At 31.9% G+C, this 27,409-nt stretch overlaps 2 protein-coding genes across 5 annotated transcripts; one reads left to right on the top strand and one right to left on the bottom strand.

Moving 5' to 3' along the window:
• The first annotated feature begins 50 nt into the window (after positions 1-50).
• On the top strand, positions 51-23,591 carry LOC135681233 (synaptotagmin-1). 4 transcript variants are annotated; one of them, XM_089113532.1, is made up of 7 exons: positions 51-415; positions 809-948; positions 3,019-3,282; positions 4,692-4,852; positions 5,596-5,826; positions 6,298-6,430; positions 21,912-23,591. In XM_089113532.1, exons 2-7 carry the CDS (start codon positions 828-830, stop codon positions 21,983-21,985), a joined length of 984 nt encoding a protein of 327 aa, XP_088969658.1. In that variant the 5' UTR covers positions 51-415; positions 809-827; the 3' UTR covers positions 21,986-23,591. The 4 variants fall into 4 exon arrangements, with proteins under 4 accessions (XP_088969658.1, XP_065051858.2, XP_065051775.2 ...); XM_065195786.2 differs by lacking the exon at positions 21,912-23,591 and adding an exon at positions 7,357-8,658; XM_065195703.2 differs by lacking the exon at positions 21,912-23,591 and adding an exon at positions 7,327-8,656 and having other exon boundaries at positions 812-948.
• LOC135687543 (follistatin-related protein 5-like) lies at positions 21,174-26,810 on the bottom strand. Its single transcript, XM_065204166.2, has 6 exons — positions 26,719-26,810; positions 26,485-26,549; positions 24,632-25,060; positions 23,439-23,831; positions 22,085-22,275; positions 21,174-21,688 (listed from the first exon to the last, which is right to left on the bottom strand). Exons 2-6 carry the CDS (start codon positions 26,539-26,541, stop codon positions 21,364-21,366), a joined length of 1,395 nt encoding a protein of 464 aa, XP_065060238.2. The 5' UTR covers positions 26,542-26,549; positions 26,719-26,810; the 3' UTR covers positions 21,174-21,363.
• Positions 26,811-27,409: the final 599 nt, after the last annotated feature.

Genomic DNA, 27,409 nt, shown 5'->3' with positions numbered 1-27,409 from the left:
TCGTTTTAAAACGAGGTCTTCGCTAAACGAGACTGTTTATTAAAATTTCTCGCGCGCAATTACGGATGATAAAAGTTAAGGAAATTTCTGTTTTGTTACGATTTGCCGATTTGCCATGAATATCGGAGAAAATACTGCAAAAAGGACCATACTCCTGATTAAAAAACCAGATAGAGCGAAGGTTAATCAACAGGTACATTTTACGACGATGATGTCATCGTTGGTGTCGCTCTTGGCCTAAAGCATCTCTGTGTATATCGAGGGAAGCGACGGAGTGAAGGAACTGAAACAGGGATAGGATTGAGCTCAAGTTCGGATATAATGTAGTTTTTACTTCGCTGCAAGGTTTCGTGAAAATATGTTGAAGAGGCAACTTCAATTTTCAAGGAGTTGTGGAACAGAAGGTTTCCAACGTGTAAGTATCCACAGTAATTGTCTAGCTTATTCAACTGTTTATTCAATGCATAAATTGTCTAGCTTTTAAATAAACATAAACAACACATAATAGCTTTTTTTAAATGAACTGTTTTAAATAACTAAATAGCCTTAATCTGCACTTTATCTAACTAATTGCATTTTTTTAGAAATTTTCAGTTTGATTGTTCCTTTTTGTGTGCCTTTTTAGTTAAGGCAAGTGTATCTAGACTGTAAAGCCTTAGTCTTAATAAAATATATTCACACTAAATGCTGAAATTTTGTCAGTTACTCAAGTCACTTAGCACCCAATGCTGCTGAACTTTGGTTTTATATATTGAATGTGAAGTTCAAAATTCTATGAAATTGAAAATAATTTTTTTTTCTTTTTCAGCAGCCTGAAGCTTTTGTAAATGGGTAAAGCAAGTTTGGTGAATTCAACAGATGTTTCAGTTTCATTCTTATCAAAAGAAAACAAAGACAGTGCAACATCATTTTTCAAGAAATGCTGGGAACTTTTGAAAAAGCTTCCAAGTATGTGCATTTACAATATATCATTGTGTATAAGCGGTATCTAGAATTATCTAGACTTTTGCAATGCACCCAAATATATATATTTTTTCATACCCATTGTCACTTGTTTGTAGATAATATAGCCAGATAAATAGCCATTGCAAATTACCTGCTTAATAAAAAACAAAAAATTTTCTCTAGAAAAAAAATTATGTATATGATTTATGTATTGATCAGAAAATACCCTTTGTTGTATAGAACAGGAGGGTTTTCAGTTTCTTGCTTAATGCAATCATCAAGCAGTTGATAAGAAAATGTATAATATATTTATATAAGGTATTCCATGAGCTTTTTCTCATAAATATACTAGATTGCTGTGTGCGGTATTTTACAATGCTATTATAATGATGAATGTAAGTAAATTGTACCAGGAAAACAATTAATCAAATGAATGGTGACGTTTTTTTTTATTCTCATAAAGTTTTACAAAATAGACAAACTATGAGAGGATGCCACAGGGAGCATGGACATACATAGCAACCCTGTGACCAAACATGTTTACTTCAAATTAGAGTTACATTAAATGTTGCAAATTACATGTTACAGATTACTAATAGCAAAAAACATTTACAATTTGGAAGTTAAAAAAAAAAAGACAAACTACATTGACAAAAACAAAACAAGAATAATGAAAGACAAATTACATATAAGAGAAGATTTATGAAGCTACTTAATGAAACCTTCCAGGGGTCTGAATGTATTTTAATGTTGCCTTGAGAATTTTTGCATTTGAATTCAAAGATAATTTTTCATGACCATAAAGAATTATTTGCAGTAAAGCTTCATTCGAAAGGTTTGTCAATCCATGGTGACTCAAAGGGTTGCAATATAGCCCTCACAAAGTTTAAATCAAAGTTCAAATCACATGCAGCTTCATGTGGGTCATTCAAAACTGTGAAGATTGATGTGTCATCAGGGAATAGTTTCACATTATATGTTAAGCCATCTGTCAAGTTATTGATAAAAATTATGAAAAAAAGAGGACAGAGGATAGAGCCTTGGGGGACTCTAGATGAAATACTACCCCATTTAGACGTTTTCCATCCAAAACAGTACATTGCTTTCTATCATTGAGAAAGCTTTGCATTAGCATTAGTAATTTACCAGAGACAGCATAGCTTGTTTATGAGACAGAGATGCCAGACCCTGTCAAAGGCCTTTATCAAGAAAAACAGATGGGATATCTACCGTGGGATTGCAAGCTATAAATATGGAGTTGACTATTGTCAGTAACTGGTTGCAGTTGAAGCTCCTGGGCGAAATCCTGACTGATTTGGGTTTAATAAATTGTTTATATTCAGATGATGATTAAGGGAGTCAAAGATCAGCTTTTCCAGAATTTTACCAAAGATTGGAAGAAGAGAGATAGGACGATAGTTTTGCTTCATGTTCTTACTGCCTTACTTATGGATGGGGACTATGTTCGCTTGCTTCCAGACTTCAGGGAAAACACCTTGGCTCATACATGATTCAAAAGTCAATCTAAATGGTAGAAGAAGTGCATCATTGCATGTCTTTATCATATGCACTGAGATATTGTCACAACCATGAGCCTTGTTTGAATTTAATGATTGAGTGATGTGCAAGATCTTCTCGTCAGAGATAGGGAAGGCAGTGGGCAGTGGAATATTATGTACCAATACTGGAGGGAGTTTGCTACCAGTATCGATTGTGGTGCATTGTTGGATAAAATGATTATTTAGAATTTCTGCTTTTTCAGCAAAACCCAACACAAATGCATCGTTTTCTAACAGAGGAGGGATTGTGGGCATTTTAGCTTTGTTCAAAATTTTATTGATCAAGGACCAATAGAGTTTTTCCCTGTTTCAGGATTTGAAAGGCGTTTACAATAATGATGTTTACAAGCTTGATAACAGGCTATGCTTGAAACGTCATTATTCATTTAATCTTTTTTTTTCCTGGTACAATTTACTTTAATTGATTGTTATTAAAGCTTTTTCACATACCTATCAAATCTTCATTTATGTATCATTTTCACTGTTTCTATAACTAGTTAATTTACATTTTTAGTCCCACCCATTGCAACACTAAGCATTGCTGGTGCAATTCTGCTCCTCTTTATCATTTGTTGTTGCTGTTGCTGCTGCCGAGTCTGTTGTCGCCGTAAAAAGGTTGATGATGACAAAGACAGTGATGGGGAGGGAAGTGTTGATTTGAACACCATTGAATTACTTGATGTCCCACTGCATGAAAAAATGGAGTCAGCTGTAGATGAAATGGATTACAGTGTTGCCGGGTTCTTTGATGAAGAGGGAATTGAAGGAACTGTGTTAGGTTTGTGCATCCTTATGCTGCATAAGTTTTGAAAATACCGCATTAAATTGTGTTAATCCAGGGATGGCCAGAAACTGCATATTTCCAAGAAAAAATTCCTCAGGTTTTTTCTAACTAGGTTCCATAGTTTTATCTAATGTTGACATGGAAAAGGAAGGGTCTTGCAATATTTTAGAATTATCTTAGCATAGCAGCAAATAATCAACTTGTTTACATATGAATGAAAGCAAAATAGAATGGAGGGAGAAATATTTTGCTGTAAAATGCTTAAAACATTAAATAGAGCATTTTCTATTTTGATACTCCCTTTTGGACCAACTCCTGGATAACAGAACACATATCATCATTTACTACAGAAAAAAGGCCTTAGAGCAGACAAAAAATACAAATTTGAATTGATTTCCAAATTTTGAAAGTGTAAGCCAAAAATTTTTTTGAGGTACAAGCATTCAGTGGGCTGAGTTAAATCTTGTTGCAGACCGGAGTTGGCCAAGGGCCAGAGTTTAGGATGGCTGTTTTAAATCAATTATTAAACGCCATTGACATTTTGCCGATACAAATCTTATACTGCATGAAACTGTGCCATTTTGGCCTCCTGTTTACACTATGTCAGCTTATTTTTCACTTGAATAGGGTTTTTAATGAATACTTCATGTCAACTGGCTCATAGTGTTTCTCAGCAGGCATAGTATAAATAGAGAATACAGCAAGATTCAATGTCAGATTCACATGGAGGCCATAATCACTCCTTATCAAATTATGAGTCTTTGTCCCACTTTTTAGGTGCATTGTCTTCTGTTGGATGCCTTTCAACAAACTTGTTATCCAATTTTGGCATATTTTGTTTGAATGGACTTTCAATTGTCTCATCCACCTTCTTCATTTAACTTGTAATGTTTCATTACTCTGAGGTTTAATTCTGTCTCCTACTAAGTTTTCTTCTACTTTCCTCTCCTTCTTCTGAGACATTTTGAAGTTCAACAACAACCAATATATTCTATTCTGTAATACAGCTCAACCACAGACACTTGTATCTTGACAAGTTGGCACACTGTTCAGATCCTTGCTCATACCATATTCACTTTGTACCGGCATAGTGTAAACAGAGTTTTAATCATTATTTCACACTTCAATTTTCTCGTTTTGAAAACAAAGTGCAGAGTTTTTACCAAATTAAACAGAAAATTACACATTTCCTTGAAGTTTATCCAATTATGCTACTGCTGCACTATTTGCCAGTTCAAAAATGGGGATTTTGTTGTTTATAAGCCTTGTTCTTTTGAAATTTTCTGGTGTTTGCAGAAATTAAATCTCATGTTTACAATGGCTGAAAATCCTAGAATATCCCTACCATCAATTCAACCTTCTACCATACAGTTTACTCTATACTTGCCTCATTATTTTTCTAGGGAGGGTGAAATTCAGCATGGTGTATGATTTCAAAGAGCAGAATTTGTCAATAACTATTTTTGAGGCCACTGATTTGCCGGCTGCAGATGAAGGGGGTGAATCTGACCCATACATTCGTGTAATGCTGTTACCAGACACAAAGCGCAGATTTGAAACATCGGTATGAAAACAATTTGGCTACGTATGTTCTCTCAGTAAATTAATACTTGTATTTTGCCATTGTAAAATGTAAAATTGGTTCCGTCTAAACATAGAATGTATGATTGCTTTTGCTTACTGCATCAATATTCAATATGCAAGGACCCATCTCATCTTCGCATAGATGGCCTCAGCAAGCTAAATATCCACAAACCCAGCTATTAAGATACAATAAACATGATGTTCCTAAACAACAATGGAATTGAGGAATCTTTTCAATTTATTAATCTGGGGTCACAAGCCGCAGGCCCACATCAACTTTCAGCTGCAAGAACCCTAACCTGCGTTAACAATAAATCTTGCTTGCTTGCTTGCTTGCTTGCTTGCTTGCTTGCTTGCATGCTTGCTTGCTCGCTTGCTTGCTTGCTTGCTTGCTTGCTTGCTTGCTTGCTTGCTTGCTTGCTTGCTTGCTTGCTTGCTTGCTTGCTTGCTTGCTTGCTTGCTTGCTTGCTTGCTTGCTTGCTTGCTTGCTTGCTTCTTTGCTTGGTTTTGTATTATCCTTGTAATTTATTATACCTAGCCTTACTGGTAAGTTTGTATTGTAAATTTTTATTGGTTTTAAAAGAATTAGTTTTTTGATGTCGTTTAAACTTTGGTTAACAATTTTGCATAGACTTTGACATGAGTGTTGCATTAGCGTTTTGACTAGCCAACAATTCTAGTTTTAAGCTTCTGAAAAGTTTTTATTTGTCTTTTTCTAATCAGGTACTTGACAATACGCTGGACCCTGTTTATAACCAAACATTTGTTTTCAATAACGTCCCATACAACGAAATACAGAATCGGACGCTTTGCATCCAGGCATTGGACTTTGATCAGGTAGCAGCTCATGATGTACTTGGTGAAGCGAAAATACCCTTGATCGATATGAACCTTAACATACCAGTAGACAGGGAATGGCGGATCCTAGTTCCAGGGTTTGATGGTGAAAAGGGAGTAAGTATAATTCAAAGGGTAGAGTGTTTGTATGCTGCTGTTTAGCAGTCGATGTTGTTTGACATTTCTTTTGAGACTCAAGTCAGGGGCAAACAGTTCTCCGTATATTGAACAGCAATGGCCTTGCAGCAGGACGGATTTAGTTGTTGTTTAGATAAGTGGTTTGAATGAACAATTTAAGGCACTTACAGCCTTTCCTGTCTCTGTCTTTGGGTCTTTTCATACACAAATATCATTAGGCTATAACGAGGTTTTTTCATTTAACAATTGCTGTTTTCAAAGCGATCAGCCGTCTTAGGACACTGAAAAGAAATGCAGCAGTATTGATATTACAGAAGATGACATCAACTCTGTAAAGTTCTCCAATTCTGACTTTCTCTAGTTATCAACTTCTTGGCATCCTTCCCCGTTGTTCAGCTCTAACTATTGTTAGGATGTTAAATAATGATTGCCCTGCTTATTTGGTCGTAGGAATTCAAGAAATCCGTGTCAGATTTTGGTGACATATGTGTATCTCTCCGGTACATCCCAACAACAAAGAAGCTTTTTGTTTACCTTCTGGAATGCCAGAACCTCAAAAGCACAGATCCTGGTGGTGTATCAGGTACGTTTTTGGCCGATTCGTTTTATATAACGTTTCCAATCAATGGCTACGTATTTTTGATTCAAACCCTTTATACCATTCCTTTTCGTATTTTCCAATAAAGTGAAGTTTAATTTTACCTCTTCTGTCAAACATTTTTCATTAGGGTTCATTCATATAAACTACGTCAGCAGATATTCATGGTTTGACATGCCTTTGTCAAGAAAAATTGGGTATCGCACGGGTCTCAACAATGAGGAGCACTATAGAAACCAAAAGATTTGCAGTAACCCCCCTAAATCTACGTATTTTTCCTGTATATTAAGGAAAGTTCTTAAAGCTTTTGCTCATTTTCCGGAGGTAGGGCGAGCACTTTTCTGGGTGCTGTCATTTTGTTTTTATGCCAGCATTGGCATACTTTCGTAATATGGTTGATATTATTTGGAAAACAATTTGTTCAGAAGACATCTTTTTTAAAGGACTTTATAGTTTTTGCTTATCTTGCCATTTTGCCTCCGGAAAACTCCCTGTATTTGTGCGTATTTGCTTCTGTTTGTTTCTATCTGGAATTGCAGAGAGCTGGCTACTCCCCTCACTCTGGGCGAAAGTTTCGTCATTTCCTGGACTCGAACCCCACATCCTTGATCTGTAGTCCGCGACCGTAGCCACAAAGCCATCCTTGAGCTCAATCAAGGTGTTTTACATCTTCAAGCATTTGACGGTTTGTGATCGCTTATTGAGTCAGTGATCGCTGATTGGGTTTGTGAACCAGTCAAACCTTTTTGACCCTTACTTTTTTACGTCATTTTATGTATTTGAAATATAACAACCTGCCATATAGTTGGATCTGCCTAACCTATGAACTCTCTGGTTGATAAATGGATACTTGCTTTGCTAAAGAATCGTTTCCAATTCAGATCCGTATGTGAAAATTTCGATATTCCAAGGTGGCAAAAAGGTGAAGATGAAAAAGTCGACGGTTAAAAAACAAACTTTGAACCCATATTACAACGAACAGTTTTTGTTTATTGTGCCACCAGAAAAGATCGAAAAAACAGCCATACAGTTTATGGTTATGGATTATGACTTGATTGGCAAAGCTGACGTCATCGGTCAAGTTACGATAGGCGTTGGCACCTATGGGCCGCAATTACGACACTGGCGCGACATGTTGCGAAATCCTCATAAACCGTTACCACAATGGCATATGCTTAGGCCAAAGATAAAGAAAGGCGAAGATGATTAACTCTGTAAGTTCTTAAACCTGAATTATGACGAGGAGTGGGTAGATATAAACTGCAGCTGCGACAGTGGCGCGACATGTTACGAAATCCTCGTAAACCGTGACCACAATTACATACGCTTACGCCAAAGATAAAGAAATGCCAAGGTGATTAACTCTGTATATCCTCAAGCCGAACTAACTACCAGGAGTGCAACGTTACAAAGTCCTGGACAAATTTATAATGCAACATATTGTAAAATCCTCGTAAACTACTACCCTGATGGTTTACACCAATGACAAACAAAGATGAGAGAGATCAATTCCCTAGGTTATGAGGCCTAAACTACAAAAATTGGCTTCATATAGGGCAGTTACGACAAAATGCTCGTAAACCGATGACTTAATTCTGATGCATAGGCCATAAAGAAATTTATTATGCAAATTGTAGATCTAAGCACTAATTGCAACAGGGAGAATATTGACCAGTGATAAATGATACAGTAAACGATTTCAAAGTCGATTGTGACATAGGTATTCCATCTTCATGTTATTTAAAGTGCCACTTACAAAATGACAACTTGAAAGGGAGAGAAAACTGCGCGAAAATAGGATCATTGCCTTGTTTCCGTTATGAAAAACAAATTAGAAGGTTTTGCTTCTAAAGTTTATTACCACACCCTGTAAGATAGATAAAGTACTGCCCCATATTTAAAGAAATAGACTTTTAAGAAGTTGTCTTTTTCTAATGTTGTGTACCAAATTATGAGAAATTTTTCAGCACGAGTTTTTCGAACTTCTCGTAGCTGCTAGTTGCTTACTTAGAACAAAGGCTTGTGAAATATAGTTCATGTGAGATAAAGTTTTCCAAATAAAAATCGGGTTTCCGCTTTCTACATTTAAAACAATGCTTTCTAGATATTTATTAAAAATTACTCTTCTCACAAACTAAGTTGAATTTCTATTCTTTATGATCATGCTGAAGCATATAAACTTCTTTTTTGAAGTAAAAATTTTCGAAAAATTTTCATGATTTTCCTAAGCCTATAGCCTTACTTTTTTATCAAAAATTGACCACTCTAGAAAGTCGTTATTTTTTAACAAAAACAAATGTTGTTCCCAAACTAAGTTCAATTTCTGTTCTTTATGATCATGCTGAAGCATGTAAACCTGTTTTTTGAAGAAAAAATTTTCGAAAAATTTTCATGATTATTCTAAGCCTATAGCCTTACTTTTTTATCAAAAATTGAACGCTCTAAAAAGTCGTTATTTTTTAACAAAAATGACTCTCATTCCCAACTAAGTTGAATTTCTGTTCTTTATGATCATGCTGAAGCATATAAACCTGTTTTTTGAAGAAAAAATTTTCGAAAAATTTTCATGATTTTCCTAAGCCTATAGACTTACTTTTTTATCAAAAATTGACCACTCTAGGAAGTCGTTATTTTTTAACAAAAACAAATGTTTTTCCTAAACTAAGTTCAATTTCTGTTCTTTATGAACATCCTGAAGCATATAAACGTCTTTTTGAAGTAAAAATTTTCGATAACTTTTCGATGATTTTTCTAAGCCTATAGCCTTACTTTTTTATCAAAAATTAACCACTCTAAAAAGTCCATATTTTTTAACAAAAACAAATGTTGTTCCCAAACTAAGTTCAATTTCTGTTCTTTATAATCATGCTGAAGCATATAAACCTGTTTTTTTAAGTAAAAATTTTCGAAAAATTTTCATGATTTTCCTAAGCCTATAGCCTTACTTTTTTTATCAAAAACTGACCACTCTAGAAAGTCGATATTTTTTAACAAAAACAAATGTTGTTCCCAAACTAAGTTGAATTTCTGTTCTTTATGATCATGCTGAAGCATATAAACATGTTTTTTGAAGAAAAAATTTTCGAAAAATTTTCATGATTTTCCTAAGCCTATAGCCTTACTTTTTTATCAAAAATTGAACGCTCTAAAAAGTCGTTATTTTTTAACAAAAATGACTCTCATTCCCAACTAAGTTGAATTTCTGTTCTTTATGATCATGCTGAAGCATATAAACCTGTTTTTTGAAGAAAAAATTTTCGAAAAATTTTCATGATTTTCCTAAGCCTATAGACTTACTTTTTTATCAAAAATTGAACGCTCTAAAAAGTCTTTATTTTTTAACAAAAATGACTCTCATTCCCAAACTAAGTTGAATTTCTATTCTTTATGATCATGCTGAGGCATATAAACCTCTTTTTTGAAGAAAAAATTTTCGAAAAATTTTCATGATTTTCCTAAGCCTATAGCCTTACTTTTTTATCAAAAATTGACCACTTTAGAAAGTCATTATTTTTAACAAAAACGACTTCTATTCCCAAACTAAGTTCAATTTCTGTTCTTTATCATCATGCTGAAGCATATAAACCTATTTTTTGAAAAAAAAATTTTCGAAAAATTTTCATGATTTTCCTAAGCCTATAGCCTTACTTTTTTATCAAAAATTGACCACTCTAGAAAATCATTATTTTTTAACAAAAACGACTTCTATTCCCAAGCTAAGTTCAATTTCTGTTCTTTATGATCATGCTGAAGCATATAAACCTGTTTTTTGAAGAAAAATTTTTCGAAAAATTTTCATGATTTTCCTAAGCCTATAGCCTTACTTTTTTTATCAAAAACTGACCACTCTGGAAAGTCGATATTTTTTAACAAAAACAAATGTTCTTCCCAAACTAAGTTGAATTTCTGTTCTTTATGATAATGCTGAAGCATATAAACATGTTTTTTGAAGAAAAAACTTTCGAAAAATTTTCATGATTTTCCTAAGCCTATAGCCTTACTTTTTTATCAAAAATTGACCACTCTAGAAAATCATTATTTTTTAACAAAAACGACTTCTATTCCCAAACTAAGTTCAATTTCTGTACTTTATGATCATGCTGAAGCATATAAACCTGTTTTTTGAAGAAAAAATTTTCGAAAAATTTTCATGATTTTCCTAAGCCTATAGCCTTACTTTTTTATCAAAAATTGACCACTCTAGAAAGTCATTATTTTTTAACAAAAACAACTTCTATTCCCAAACTAAGTTCAATTTCTGTTCTTGATGATCATGCTGAAGCATATAAACCTATTTTTTGAAGAAAAAATTTTCGAAAAATTTTCATGATTTTCCTAAGCCTATAGGCTTACTTTTTTATCAAAAATTGAACGCTCTAAAAAGTCGTTATTTTTTAACAAAAATGACTCTCATTCCCAAACTAAGTTGAATTTCTATTCTTTATGATCATGCTGAAGCATATAAACCTATTTTTTGAAAAAAAAAATTTCGAAAAATTTTCATGATTTTCCTAAGCCTATAGCCTTACTTTTTTATCAAAAATTGACCACTCTAGAAAGTCATAATTTTTAACAAAAACGACTTCTATTCCCAAACTAAGTTCAATTTCTGTTCTTTATGATCATGCTGAAGCATATAAACCTATTTTTTGAAAAAAAAATTTTCGAAAAATTTTCATGATTTTCCTAAGCCTATAGCCTTACTTTTTTATCAAAAATTGACCACTCTAGAAAGCCATTATTTTTTAACAAAAACGACTTCTATTCCCAAACTAAGTTCAATTTCTGTTCTTTATGATCATGCTGAAGCATATAAACCTATTTTTTGAAAAAAAATTTTCGAAAAATTTTCATGATTTTCCTAAGCCTATAGCCTTACTTTTTTATCAAAAATTGACCACTCTAGAAAGTCATAATTTTTAACAAAAACGACTTCTATTCCCAAACTAAGTTCAATTTCTGTTCTTTATGATCATGCTGAAGCATATAAACCTATTTTTTGAAAAAAAAATTTTCGAAAAATTTTCATGATTTTCCTAAGCCTATAGCCTTACTTTTTTATCAAAAATTGACCACTCTAGAAAATCATTTTTTTTTAACAAAAACGACTTCTATTCCCAAACTAAGTTCAATTTCTGTTCTTTATGATCATGTTGAAGCATATAAACCTGTGTTTTGAAGAAAAAATTTTTAGAAAAATTTTCATGATTTTCCTAAGCCTATAGCCTTACTTTTTTATCAAAAATTGACCACTCTAGAAAGTCATTATTTTTTAACAAAAACGACTTCTATTGCCAAACTAAGTTCAATTTCTGTTCTTGATGATCATGCTGAATCATATAAACCTATTTTTTGAAGAAAAAATTTTCGAAAAATTTTCATGATTTTCCTAAGCCTATAGGCTTACTTTTTTATCAAAAATTGAACGCGCTAAAAAGTCGTTATTTTTTAACAAAAATGACTCTCATTCCCAAACTAAGTTGAATTTCTATTCTTTATGATCATGCTGAAGCATATAAACCTATTTTTTGAAAAAAAAATTTTCGAAAAATTTTCGAAAAATTTTCATGATTTTCCTAAGCCTATAGCCTTACTTTTTTATCAAAAAATGACCACTCTAGAAAGTCATTATTTTTTAACAAAAACAACTTTTTTTCCCAAACTAAGTTCAATTTCTGTTCTTGATCATCATGCTGAAGCTTATAAACCTATTTTTTGATGAAAAAATTTTCGAAAAATTTTCATGATTTTGCTAAGCCTATAGGCTTACTTTTTTATCAAAAATTGAACGCTCTAAAAAGTCGTTATTTTTTAACAAAAATGACTCTCATTCCCAAACTAAGTTGAATTTCTATTCTTTATGATCATGCTGAAGCATATAAACCTATTTTTGAAAAAAAAATTTTCGAAAAATTTTCATGATTTTCCTAAGCCTATAGCCTTACTTTTTTATCAAAAATTGACCACTCTAGAAAGCCATTATTTTTTAACAAAAACGACTTCTATTCCCAAACTAAGTTCAATTTCTGTTCTTTATGATCATGCTGAAGCATATAAACCTATTTTTTGAAAAAAAATTTTCGAAAAATTTTCATGATTTTCCTAAGCCTATAGCCTTACTTTTTTATCAAAAATTGACCACTCTAGAAAGTCATAATTTTTAACAAAAACGACTTCTATTCCCAAACTAAGTTCAATTTCTGTTCTTTATGATCATGCTGAAGCATATAAACCTATTTTTTGAAAAAAAAATTTTCGAAAAATTTTCATGATTTTCCTAAGCCTATAGCCTTACTTTTTTATCAAAAATTGACCACTCTAGAAAATCATTTTTTTTTAACAAAAACGACTTCTATTCCCAAACTAAGTTCAATTTCTGTTCTTTATGATCATGTTGAAGCATATAAACCTGTGTTTTGAAGAAAAAATTTTTAGAAAAATTTTCATGATTTTCCTAAGCCTATAGCCTTACTTTTTTATCAAAAATTGACCACTCTAGAAAGTCATTATTTTTTAACAAAAACGACTTCTATTGCCAAACTAAGTTCAATTTCTGTTCTTGATGATCATGCTGAATCATATAAACCTATTTTTTGAAGAAAAAATTTTCGAAAAATTTTCATGATTTTCCTAAGCCTATAGGCTTACTTTTTTATCAAAAATTGAACGCGCTAAAAAGTCGTTATTTTTTAACAAAAATGACTCTCCTTCCCAAACTAAGTTGAATTTCTATTCTTTATGATCATGCTGAAGCATATAAACCTATTTTTTGAAAAAAAAATTTTCGAAAAATTTTCATGATTTTCCTAAGCCTATAGCCTTACTTTTTTATCAAAAAATGACCACTCTAGAAAGTCATTATTTTTTAACAAAAACAACTTTTTTTCCCAAACTAAGTTCAATTTCTGTTCTTGATGATCATGCTGAAGCATATAAACCTATTTTTTGATGAAAAAATTTTCGAAAAATTTTCATGATTTTGCTAAGCCTATAGGCTTACTTTTTTATCAAAAATTGAACGCTCTAAAAAGTCGTTATTTTTTAACAAAAATGACTCTCATTCCCAAACTAAGTTGAATTTCTATTCTTTATGATCATGCTGAAGCATATAAACCTATTTTTTGAAAAAAAAATTTTCGAAAAATTTTCATGATTTTCCTAAGCCTATAGCCTTACTTTTTTATCAAAAATTGACCACTCTAGAAAGTCATTATTTTTTAACAAAAACAACTTCTATTCCCAAACTAAGTTCAATTTCTGTTCTTGATGATCATGCTGAAGCATATAAACCTATTTTTTGATGAAAAAATTTTCGAAAAATGTTCATGATTTTCCTAAGCCTATAGGCTTACTTTTTTATCAAAAATTGAACGCTTTAAAAAGTCGTTATTTTTTAACAAAAATGACTCTCATTCCCAAACTAAGTTGAATTTCTATTCTTTATGATCATGCTGAAGCATATAAACCTATTTTTTGAAAAAAAAAATTTCGAAAAATTTTCATGATTTTCCTAAGCCTATAGCCTTACTTTTTTATCAAAAATTGACCACTCTAGAAAGTCATTATTTTTTAACAAAAACGACTTCTATTCCCAAACTAAGTTCAATTTCTGTTCTTTATGATCATGCTGAAGCATATAAACCTATTTTTTGAAAAAAAATTTTCGAAAAATTTTCATGATTTTCCTAAGCCTATAGCCTTACTTTTTTATCAAAAATTGACCACTCTAGAAAGTCATAATTTTTAACAAAAACGACTTCTATTCCCAAACTAAGTTCAATTTCTGTTCTTTCTGATCATGCTGAAGCATATAAACCTATTTTTTGAAAAAAAAATTTTCGAAAAATTTTCATGATTTTCCTAAGCCTATAGCCTTACTTTTTTATCAAAAATTGACCACTCTAGAAAATCATTATTTTTTAACAAAAACGACTTCTATTCCCAAACTAAGTTCAATTTCTGTTCTTGATGATCATGCTGAAGCATATAAACCTATTTTTTGAAGAAAAAATTTTCGAAAAATTTTCATGATTTTCCTAAGCCTATAGGCTTACTTTTTTATCAAAAATTGAACGGGCTAAAAAGTCGTTATTTTTTAACAAAAATGACTCTCATTCCCAAACTAAGTTGAATTTCTATTCTCTATGATCATGCTGAAGCATATAAACCTATTTTTTGAAAAAAAAATTTTCGAAAAATTTTCATGATTTTCCTAAGCCTATAGCCTTACTTTTTTATCAAAAATTGACCACTCTAGAAAGTCATTATTTTTTAACAAAAACAACTTCTATTCCCAAACTAAGTTCAATTTCTGTTCTTGATGATCATGCTGAAGCATATAAACCTATTTTTTGATGAAAAAATTTTCGAAAAATTTTCGAAAAATTTTCATGATTTTCCTAAGCCTATAGGCTTACTTTTTTATCAAAAATTGAACACTCTAAAAAGTCGTTATTTTTTAACAAAAATGACTCTCATTCCCAAACTAAGTTGAATTTCTATTCTTTATGATCATGCTGAAGCATATAGACCTATTTTTTGAAAATAAAATTTTCGAAAAATTTTCATGATTTTCCTAAGCCTATAGCCTTACTTTTTTATCAAAAATTGACCACTCTAGAAAATCATTATTTTTTAACAAAAACGACTTCTATTCCCAAACTAAGTTCAATTTCTGTTCTTTATGATCATGCTGAAGCATATAAACCTGTTTTTTGAAGAAAAAATTTTCGAAAAATTTTCATGATTTTCCTAAGCCTATAGGCTTACTTTCTTATCAAAAATTGAACGCTCTAAAAAGTCGTTATTTTTTAACAAAAATGACTCTCATTCCCAAACTAAGTTGAATTTCTATTCTTTATGATCATGCTGAAGCATGTAGACCTATTTTTTGAAAATTAAATTTTCAAAAAATTTTCATGATTTTCCTAAGCCTATAGCCTTACTTTTTTATCAAAAATTGACCACTCTAGAAAGTCATTATTTTTTAACAAAAACGACTTCTATTCCCAAACTAAGTTCAATTTCTGTTCTTTATGATCATGCTGAAGCATATAAACCTATTTTTTGAAAAAAAATTTTCGAAAAATTTTCATGATTTTCCTAAGCCTATAGCCTTACTTTTTTATCAAAAATTGACCACTCTAGAAAGTCATAATTTTTAACAAAAACGACTTCTATTCCCAAACTAAGTTCAATTTCTGTTCTTTCTGATCATGCTGAAGCATATAAACCTATTTTTTGAAAAAAAAATTTTCGAAAAATTTTCATGATTTTCCTAAGCCTATAGCCTTACTTTTTTATCAAAAATTGACCACTCTAGAAAATCATTATTTTTTAACAAAAACGACTTCTATTCCCAAACTAAGTTCAATTTCTGTTCTTGATGATCATGCTGAAGCATATAAACCTATTTTTTGAAGAAAAAATTTTCGAAAAATTTTCATGATTTTCCTAAGCCTATAGGCTTACTTTTTTATCAAAAATTGAACGGGCTAAAAAGTCGTTATTTTTTAACAAAAATGACTCTCATTCCCAAACTAAGTTGAATTTCTATTCTCTATGATCATGCTGAAGCATATAAACCTGTTTTTTGAAGAAAAAATTTTCGAAAAATTTTCATGATTTTCCTAAGCCTATAGGCTTACTTTCTTATCAAAAATTGAACGCTCTAAAAAGTCGTTATTTTTTAACAAAAATGACTCTCATTCCCAAACTAAGTTGAATTTCTATTCTTTATGATCATGCTGAAGCATGTAGACCTATTTTTTGAAAATAAAATTTTCAAAAAATTTTCATGATTTTCCTAAGCCTATAGCCTTACTTTTTTATCAAAAATTGACCACTCTAGAAAGTCATAATTTTTAACAAAAACGACTTCTATTCCCAAACTAAGTTCAATTTCTGTTCTTTATGATCATGCTGAAGCATATAAACCTATTTTTTGAAAAAAAAATTTTCGAAAAATTTTCATGATTTTCCTAAGCCTATAGCCTTACTTTTTTATCAAAAATTGAACGCTCTAAAAAGTCGTTATTTTTAACAAAAAAGACTCTCATTCCCAAACTAAGTTGAATTTCTATTCTTTATGATCATGCTGAAGCATATAAACCTGTTCTTTGAAGAAAAAATTTTCGAAACATTTTCATGATTTTCCTAAGCCTATAGCCTTACTTTTTTATCAAAAATTGACCACTCTAGAAAGTCATTATTTTTTAACAAAAACAACTTCTATTCCCAAACTAAGTTCAATTTCTGTTCTTGATGATCACGCTGAAGCATATAAACCTATTTTTTGAAGAAAAAATTTTCGAAAAATTTTCATGATTTTCCTAAGCCTATAGCCTTATTTTTTTATCAAAAATTAACCACTCTAAAAAGTCATTATTTTAAAACAAAAATGACTCTCATTCCCAAACTAAGTTGAATTTATATTCTTTATGATCATGCTGAAGCATATAAACCTGTTTTTTTAAGAAAAAATTTTCGAAAAATTTTCATGATTTTCCTAAGCCTATAGCCTTACTTTTTTATCAAAAATTGACCACTCTAGAAAGTCGTTATTTTTTAACAAAAATGACTCTAATTCCCAAACTAAGTTGAATTTATATTCTTTATGATCATGCTGAAGCATATAAACCTGTTTTTTTAAGAAAAAATTTTCGAAAAATTTTCATGATTTTCCTAAGCCTATAGCCTTACTTTTTTATCAAAAATTGACCACTCTAGAAAGTCATTATTTTTTAACAAAAACAACTTCTATTCCCAAACTAAGTTGAATTTCTGTTCTTTATGATCATGCTGAAGCATATAAGCCTGTTTTTTGAAGAAAAAATTTTCGAAAAATTTTCATGATTTTCCTAAGCCTATAGCCTTACTTTTTTATCAAAAATTGAACGCTCTAAAAAGTCGTTATTTTTAACAAAAAAGACTCTCATTCCCAAACTAAGTTGAATTTCTATTCTTTATGATCATGCTGAAGCATATAAACCTGTTTTTTGAAGAAAAAATTTTCGAAACATTTTCATGATTTTCCTAAGCCTATAGCCTTACTTTTTTATCAAAAATTGACCACTCTAGAAAGTCATTATTTTTTAACAAAAACAACTTCTATTCCCAAACTAAGTTCAATTTCTGTTCTTGATGATCATGCTGAAGCATATAAACCTATTTTTTGAAGAAAAAATTTTCGAAAAATTTTCATGATTTTCCTAAGCCTATAGCCTTACTTTTTTATCAAAAATTGACCACTCTAGAAAGTCATTATTTTTTAACAAAAACGACTCTTGTTCTCAAACTAATTTCAATTTCTGTTCTTTATGATCATGCTGAAGCATATAAACCTGTTTTTTGAAGAAAAAATTTTCGAAAAATTTTCATGATTTTCCTAAGCCTATAGCCTTTTTTTTTTATCAAAAATTAACCACTCTAAAAAGTCCATATTTTTTAACAAAAATGACTCTCATTCCCAAACTAAGTTGAATTTATATTCTTTATGATCATGCTGAAGCATATAAACCTGTTTTTTTAAGAAAAAATTTTCGAAAAATTTTCATGATTCTCCTAAGCCTATAGCCTTACTTTTTTATCAAAAATTGACCACTCTAGAAAGTCGTTATTTTTTAACAAAAATGACTCTCATTCCCAAACTAAGTTGAATTTATATTCTTTATGATCATGCTGAAGCATATAAACCTGTTTTTTTAAGAAAAAATTTTCGAAAAATTTTCATGATTTTCCTAAGCCTATAGCCTTACTTTTTTATCAAAAATTGACCACTCTAGAAAGTCGTTATTTTTTAACAAAAATGACTCTCATTCCCAAACTAAGTTGAATTTATATTCTTTATGATCATGCTGAAGCATATAAACCTGTTTTTTTAAGAAAAAATTTTCGAAAAATTTTCATGATTTTCCTAAGCCTATAGCCTTACTTTTTTATCAAAAATTGACCACTCTAGAAAGTCATTATTTTTTAACAAAAACAACTTCTATTCCCAAACTAAGTTGAATTTCTGTTCTTTATGATCATGCTGAAGCATATAAACCTGTTTTTTGAAGAAAAAATTTTCGAAAAATTTTCATGATTTTCCTAAGCCTATAGCCTTACTTTTTTATCAAAAATTGAACGCTCTAAAAAGTCGTTATTTTTTAACAAAAAAGACTCTCATTCCCAAACTAAGTTGAATTTCTATTCTTTATGATCATGCTGAAGCATATAAACCTGTTTTTTGAAGAAAAAATTTTCGAAAAATTTTCATGATTTTCCTAAGCCTATAGCCTTATTTTTTTATCAAAAATTAACCACTCTAAAAAGTCCATATTTTTTAACAAAAATGACTCTCATTCCCAAACTAAGTTGAATTTATATTCTTTATGATCATGCTGAAGCATATAAACCTGTTTTTTTAAGAAAAAATTTTCGAAAAATTTTCATGATTCTCCTAAGCCTATAGCCTTACTTTTTTATCAAAAATTGACCACTCTAGAAAGTCGTTATTTTTTAACAAAAATGACTCTCATTCCCAAACTAAGTTGAATTTATATTCTTTATGATCATGCTGAAGCATATAAACCTGTTTTTTTAAGAAAAAATTTTCGAAAAATTTTCATGATTTTCCTAAGCCTATAGCCTTACTTTTTTATCAAAAATTGACCACTCTAGAAAGTCGTTATTTTTTAACAAAAATGACTCTCATTCCCAAACTAAGTTGAATTTATATTCTTTATGATCATGCTGAAGCATATAAACCTGTTTTTTTAAGAAAAAATTTTCGAAAAATTTTCATGATTTTCCTAAGCCTATAGCCTTACTTTTTTATCAAAAATTGACCACTCTAGAAAGTCATTATTTTTTAACAAAAACACTTCTATTCCCAAACTAAGTTGAATTTCTGTTCTTTATGATCATGCTGAAGCATATAAACCTGTTTTTTGAAGAAAAAATTTTCGAAAAATTTTCATGATTTTCCTAAGCCTATAGCCTTACTTTTTTATCAAAAATTGAACGCTCTAAAAAGTCGTTATTTTTTAACAAAAAAGACTCTCATTCCCAAACTAAGTTGAATTTCTATTCTTTATGATCATGCTGAAGCATATAAACCTGTTTTTTGAAGAAAAAATTTTCGAAAAATTTTCATGATTTTCCTAAGCCTATAGCCTTATTTTTTTATCAAAAATTAACCACTCTAAAAAGTCATTATTTTAAAACAAAAATGACTCTCATTCCCAAACTAAGTTGAATTTATATTCTTTATGATCATGCTGAAGCATATAAACCTGTTTTTTTAAGAAAAAATTTTCGAAAAATTTTCATGATTTTCCTAAGCCTATAGCCTTACTTTTTTATCAAAAATTGACCACTCTAGAAAGTCATTATTTTTTAACAAAAACAACTTCTATTCCCAAACTAAGTTGAATTTCTGTTCTTTATGATCATGCTGAAGCATATAAACCTGTTTTTTGAAGAAAAAATTTTCGAAAAATTTTCATGATTTTCCTAAGCCTATAGCCTTATTTTTTTATCAAAAATTAACCACTCTAAAAAGTCCATATTTTTTAACAAAAATGACTCTCATTCCCAAACTAAGTTGAATTTATATTCTTTATGATCATGCTGAAGCATATAAACCTGTTTTTTTAAGAAAAAATTTTCGAAAAATTTTCATGATTCTCCTAAGCCTATAGCCTTACTTTTTTATCAAAAATTGACCACTCTAGAAAGTCGTTATTTTTTAACAAAAATGACTCTCATTCCCAAACTAAGTTGAATTTATATTCTTTATGATCATGCTGAAGCATATAAATCTGTTTTTTTAAGAAAAAATTTTCGAAAAATTTTCATGATTTTCCTAAGCCTATAGCCTTACTTTTTTATCAAAAATGGACCACTCTAGAAAGTCATTATTTTTTAACAAAAACGACTTCTATTCCCAAACTAAGTTGAATTTCTGTTCTTTATGATCATGCTGAAGCATATAAACCTGTCTTTTAAGTAAAAAGTTCCGAAAAATATTCATGATTTTTCTAAGCCTATAGTCTTACTTTTTAATCAAAAATCAACCAATCTAAAAAGGTGTTGTTTTCTCTAGAAAAAACGACCAAAGGTTTTCAAACCAAGTTCAATTTATTTTCTTTGAGATTATGCTGGAGGATTGCCGATCATGCTGAAACCTGTTTTTATAGGAAAGATTTTTTGAAAGTTTCAATGATTTTTCAAAGCCGGCAAATCATTTTTCTAAGCCGGCAAATTACTTTTTGTCAGTAGTCGGCAAATCTAAAATGTCGTTTTATCTTTAGACTAAATTTCCTAAATACTTCAACAGCAAATATTACGAGAGGTATTTCCCACGAAAAGCCTAATGAAAGTCATTTTAAAGACTCCAAAGCAAGAGAAGTAGATGATATGAAATAAATTGAATATGGAAATCAAATACATTTTCGTATTTTTTTAATCTTTTTGTTCTAAATTCAACATGTTTTGTGTGCAAATTTTCTGCCAAAAAGATCGGTTTTAACATTGAAATTGCTTCTAAACTTTTCAACTTCTTTTTGGTCGAACGTTCAACGTTCATTTTGATTAACTGCTTTAAAAAGGTTATTAAATGCCGCCTCAACTCATCAATTTTGACGATAACTTTTGTTGTTCAGTTTTCAAAACGACAGTTAATTCGGTAAAAAATAATTAAGAATAAAATTATTCAATATTAAGCTTTGTAAAGGAGTCTGGATTCAAATCACAAACTTTCTTCTACAATTGCAATTTTCTAAATTACTATAGTAGCAATAACTTTTATTAGAAGTCTAAATTCTATATTACCTGCTTCAAAGTTATACAATTATCAGGGCTTTACTTTAATCATAGCGTTACTTTTTGCAAATGCTGGTATTTTAAAGTAGTTTTTGTCGTGCACGCCAGTGTTAGTCCACCCATACCAACTGGCGTGGTCCTTTAACCCCTGTGACTAGGCCAACCAATTTCATTTTCTTTCCATCAATAATTGCTATTTTATTTGCAACAGTTGCTGGCGTTCCTATGTACCGGCTCTTCAAATTACACCCTACCGATATCGGTCTTCTAACATGCTCGAAAAACATTCTTTCAACATACCTCTGAAACTTTTCTTCACTGAAAGGTTGTTGGCTTTTTGCAAGCATCAGTTTGTAATACTTCATGTATATGGCTCGATTCTTTTGTATTTTTTCCTCTGATATTTTTGCAAACTGGCCAACCCCTCCGATAGTGCTAAGAAAAAAGTTACGTAAACACTGTTTAAAAGTGGTTTGGTACTTTGGGTTCCGTTCTCTTACTTTACCCAGCCCACCTGCTCCTATTTTGAGTCTTTTTAATTCGAAAACAAGACCCTCTGAGAACGGGGCCTAAAAGTTAGAATGCAGTTATCGATTATGATCATTATTCTTATAATTATCATCCCCAAACCTTAATGCAATTATAACATATTTTGCAGTGAAAATAAAACAAGTACACACAAAGGAGATGCTAGCTATAAGGATCATGATTATCATTGAATATGGTCATTAATGATGATGATGATGATGATGATAATGATTACCAACTGCGTAATTGACAGATTGATTGCAATGAATTATTGATATTATCAATATCAAACACAATACGTACTTTATTTTGTCAATACTGCCTCTCTTGTAAGTGATCACAAGCAACTTCTGAAACATCTTTGAAGTGACGTAAGCATGATAGCCATCAGCGGTTTTCAGGAATGCAACTCTACTGGGCATAAACTTGGGAAGTGGGATGCTTCTAAGCCTCTTAATTTTTCTGGTGTCCTTCTCCATGTAGTATGTTATAATCTTTAGACGAAAGCATAGAAGATAATAGTTAGCTAAAATGTAATAAAGATTATTGCAATTAAGAGTGCATTAATCTACCTAAGTCCATTAAACAATAAATGGAGAGATACAAGATTCAAGTTGACTCTTTCACACATAGAGACTAAACTTATATATTTAAGATGCCAGTTACCGTTGAATGTAAGAGGTTCAGCCCATGCTATTTTTTGGCCACTCCCCTTACTCATTACTTTAGCGATTTATATATCTAACAGTGTTATTTTTCCAAAACAAATCTAAAACATGATCTACCAGTGCCCAGTTCTTTTTTATCAATTTACAAACCAGTGCATTAATCGAGCCCAGTGAGGGGTGAGTTACCTCTCCCTATTTTTTGGCGCCACCACTGATTCTTAACTAGAAATGCCAAAAGCATAGTCAACAAAGTTAAACAGCAAATATTGCTAATGTCAAAACTGCATCTCTCTACAAAGTTCTAAAAAGAATATACCAGGCTAACAAACAGTTTGTATACATAAATATATATACAGTTCACCTTAACCACACTGTTGTACGGTTTGAAAACAGTATAAACATTCTTATACAGTAGTGTCCCGCATATAAGGAAAACATTTTTTTGATTTCAGGTCTGATATATTTCTTATAAAATGAGATATACACTTAAAACCAGAGTGATGTTTCTTATACAAAAAAGCACATTATACTTTTGATATTCTAGTCAGACACATCGAGAAATGATTGTGATGGTAATACCTTAATGAGTTGTATTTGTAATTTTTCACTTTTAGGAAAGGCTACAATTATTCCAGAAAAGTGCTTTTTGCTTAGTTCGCATTCAAAATTCTTTTTCATTTGACCAGGCTCAGTTTCACTAAACTGGAAAGCTGAAAACAAACAGTTCTTATGGTCAATGATTGTAAACCCTCACTAACCCTTTTATCAAAATAACTGACAAAATAGTAAGTTTAGAATGATTAATATTTTGTTCTATTTTTCAAATGATTAAGTTACATGATAATTTTTGAATAAGAAACAATCATTTTTTCAGACCTTCACCAGTTTCTTATCGAAGGTGTCATTTTTTTTAAAATCAGGGTCTGTGTATTCCTTATATGCGGGACACTACTGTATCATTATCATTATTATTATTATTATCAACAAACCTGTCTCTTGTTCAGAACGAGGACATATTTGCCATCAGGCGAAGCAAAGGGAGACCCAGTTGCTTTGTCTGTGATCGCGTCGGCGGCATGAATCACGGCGTCCCGTGTCAGATCGACGACAACCATCATTCTCTGCCTATGCCCTCTTAAAATTCCAAGACACTGTACGAAAGCGTAGTTTTTAACCGAAGAGTACGCCAAGCCGAATGTCGATTTGCAGCCATACATTGATGTATTAATAAACTTAGCATACATTTTTTTCGCTAAATCAATCTTGTGGATTCCTGGCTCATTAAAGTGGGTGACAACACCATATTGGATATTCCGGTTGATATTCTGGCAGTTTTCAGCTTCAAAATATCCATGCATTACATCCTTGTATGAATCAGCAACCTACAATAATAATAATTTGCAGATAATCAGGGAGGGGGGAGATTTATTGGCAAAGTAGTCTTGGGAAAGAAAAAGTGAAAAAGTGAGAAAGGTTGCTGCATCACCAAATCTTTTCTTCTTTAACGTTTTTTAGGACAAAACATTTTAATGATGTCTATCTCTTGATCAACTTGCTGAAGTTCAGAGAGACAAAATTGTATTTTTTAGTCTTTTTGTAACTGAAATAAACGAGTTCTTTCCAAATGCCTCGTGATGTTTGAAGAAAAATGCGTTTATCCTCGCAAAAGCAGGATGGTTAACCATAAAAATTAACCGGTTTAGGAATAAACTGATGTAAAACAGACATATCTCAAGTTGGGTCATTCCCACACATTAGACGAGAGCTTTCTTGAGCACCAAAATGGACCCAAGAAAACCGATTCAGGAAATCGGTTAAAAAACAACCGACCACAGTGAGTGCGAACTTTTCAAAGTTGTTAAAGGATGACATCACACAAATCTATTTTTAAACATTTTGAATTGGAATCTAAGTTGAGAGAGCATCATGATAAAAGTATGAAATCATTTAAAGGCAATCCATAGTTACTAAAGCGGCTTAACCTACCTGTCAATCAATATTAGCCAATTAGCCAATCCATAAGCATGTGAGTGATATCACCCTCGCTGATTGGCCAATTCTTGATTGACAGTGGTTGAAGCCACTTAAGTATCTGTCGAATTCCTTTAAGATGTTCCAAATTGACTGAGATATGGCTTTCTTTTGCTCGGTATATGTAGTATAAATTCTTAATCTCAAGTACCTGCGCCTTGATGCTATGCGAAACAACCAACGAGCTGGCATTTTTGATAGTCTGTATAGCCGTTGCTCCTTCCCTGCTTCCAACAACATCTAAATAGCTGTTTTTCCAACAGTGGATCCAGACCTCGTCTAGGGCTGCAATATACTTCAGCATATAAGGAAAGCCATTTGTTTGAATGCTGCTCACTGGCTTGGCTTCTTTAGCGTCCAGGACGATAACGCGGTTCCCATAACTGTCTGCCACAAACACAAATCTACCTGGAACAACAGCTGCGCCTCCCCAGCCGCAAGCGGAATTATAGCGAGGGCTTCTTGTGCAGAGAGGTTTGTCAGTGCCAGGGACAGCCATGTCATGTGTTAGTCTTTTAACAACATTCAGGTTTTTCGCATTGATAATGTCAATGCCATTGTCAGTGAGAGCGTAAAACACCTAGAAAAAAGGCCACCGCTTTCAATTGTAAACTCACCGAAACCGAAAGTTGTTCTAGAAAAGGGGGTTTTGCATTCTTAGCAGATCAGGTTTTAATTTAACGTGCCTACAGGCACGGACGTGCCTCGTCGACCAAAATACGTGCTTGTCGGCTTGAATGACGTGCCTCGACTTTTCATGCAGCTCGTGGTTATGATCGCTGATATATTCCATACTGTTGCAGAAACAGCCAGAAAACAACGAAAACATAGGAAGGCAAATCTCAAATACACTTTTTTTATAAGGACAATTTTATAAGAACACGAGCCTCAAATTGATCAAAATTTAAGAACAAATAAAGAACAAGCTGAGACTGAGCTTCTGCAAAATGCAATTCGGAACAACGTTTTATCTCAAAAATGAGGATTTTTGGTCATTGTGTGGGTGCTTTTTCGGCGAATATTAAAATTTGTCGGCAAATGAAGGTTGCTTCACCTCCTTTTGATGGCAAACGAGGCCTGAACACCTCCCCAGAGCGAAGAAGCTAGCAATTACACTGCTTACACTCTTTTAATATAAGAACAATTTAAGAACAATCCAGCCTCAGATTTTCGAGAAAAAAGAGCTCTTATAAAAAAGTTCTTATAAAAAAAAGTGTATACAAACTGTCCTTCAAAAGCAAAGTTTCAGTTGAACAACGTGAATAGTTGTAAGGTTACACTGCGATACCCAACAACAGCCTGGGCACAAGTACCAAAGTCTAAAACAGCTTTTTGTGATGTTTTAAAACTAGAGTCGCATCTTATTCTACTCAGCAGGTCAAATTACACCAGGAAACAATGATGGCTTAGTATTTTTTACTCAGTTTTGCAAGACCTTTTTGATAAAATTATCAGATTTGAAAAATTCTAAGGTCAAAATTTTGCTGACCAGGCATGTTTCACGCTTTCTGAAACATCTCTTCTTGAAACAAGACTTAAAATGATCAGGGCCTTTACTTTCATGACTCAAACTTTAAAAATTTCGGTTAGGCAGTTTGATAGATGGTTATGCAAAATTCCCTGTTTCTCATGCAGGGTTATAAACGAAATTACGGACTTATCGTCACATTTAGCTAAGCAGTGCTCGTCCAAAAACCGTTAAATTAATCCCTGTAGCAGATTGGGGGTATCTGTAGTTGGGATATCACCAGAAACAAACACCAAATTGTAACGTTTTGCCTAGAAAAGTGCGCACTGTGGTATTTCAAGGATTATGTAATGGGTATAATTCGATGTCTTGTGTTTAGAAAGAAATTTGTGATGGTTGCAAACATCAGGATGCTTAGAGCTGAGACAGTTACAATTTTATACATCGACGTTTAAAATAATTGCGAAGGTGTCTTGTCTCTCCACCTGCACAAGCAGCGCTTCAAAGATACAAAGAGATAAAAAACGAGTTCATACCCCTGATGACTCGGCTGAAGCAACCAACAAGACGGCAAAAAGAGCTACCACGTACATCGTTAAACCTAGAACACAAATAAAATCCAGTCAAAGCTGCAGAACAACACACACAAAGGCGAAAAATTTCACAAGAAAGATCGATTGCTAAAGTCGAAAGTTGCGCTTCACTTCAAGCCTGACGTCAATTCCGTTTCCCTTGGCCAAAAAAATCAAACATCGAAAGCAATGACTTACCTGTTCTATCTCGGTCCAGCTTGTGAGTTTGTTTTCAAGAGCTCTGAGCTGTATTTAAATCAAAGTTAACAGGAAGTAAATAAAAATATCATCTAGGAAGCAAATCTTTGAATGACATAAAACTTTTGTCCCAGAATGCTGTGGTCAGGAAGACAGCTATATGAAACCTTGCGTTCATATTTCATTGTTCGTTGCCTTGGTGAAATGTTGCCTCGTCACGTATAATGTGTCCACGGTCTTGGCGTTCTCCAACATCTCTTACTTTTTCCCAGATTGCAAAGGCATAAAAACTGAGATGATCATGAACTCAAGTTCAAAACATATATCGACCTCATAGAGCTCAAGTCTCTTAAATAAATTCTTCCTAGCTATGGGAAATAATTTATTGCTTTCCATCATAAAAATGTGTTGCTTTCCATTTTCACGTATCTGCGATGGAGTTTAGAAAGAAACCCCCGACTGCCCAAGGCAGTTTTTAGAGCGATGTCCTCTACCCTGCCCCCTGATATGTAACTGACTTAGAATTGTTGAGGTCCTTTCTTGGCGGAAAGCCATCTACTCGAATTTCCAGGAGCAGAGACACGTAAACAAGCTACAAGGATACCAGGAGTTGCTTTTTTGGAACTGAAAAAAGTTCTGCAGTGTGCGACCCTCTACTAAATCTTTGAAAATGAAAGGCGCAGTCAATGGG

This window comes from Rhopilema esculentum, chromosome 17, assembly GCF_057945365.1.
Source record: "Rhopilema esculentum isolate cy_ngs chromosome 17, ASM5794536v1, whole genome shotgun sequence".
NCBI classification, from domain to species: Eukaryota; Metazoa; Cnidaria; class Scyphozoa; order Rhizostomeae; family Rhizostomatidae; genus Rhopilema; species Rhopilema esculentum.
Note: the sequence above shows the minus strand (reverse complement) of the source record. Positions and strands in the feature narration are given on the sequence as shown.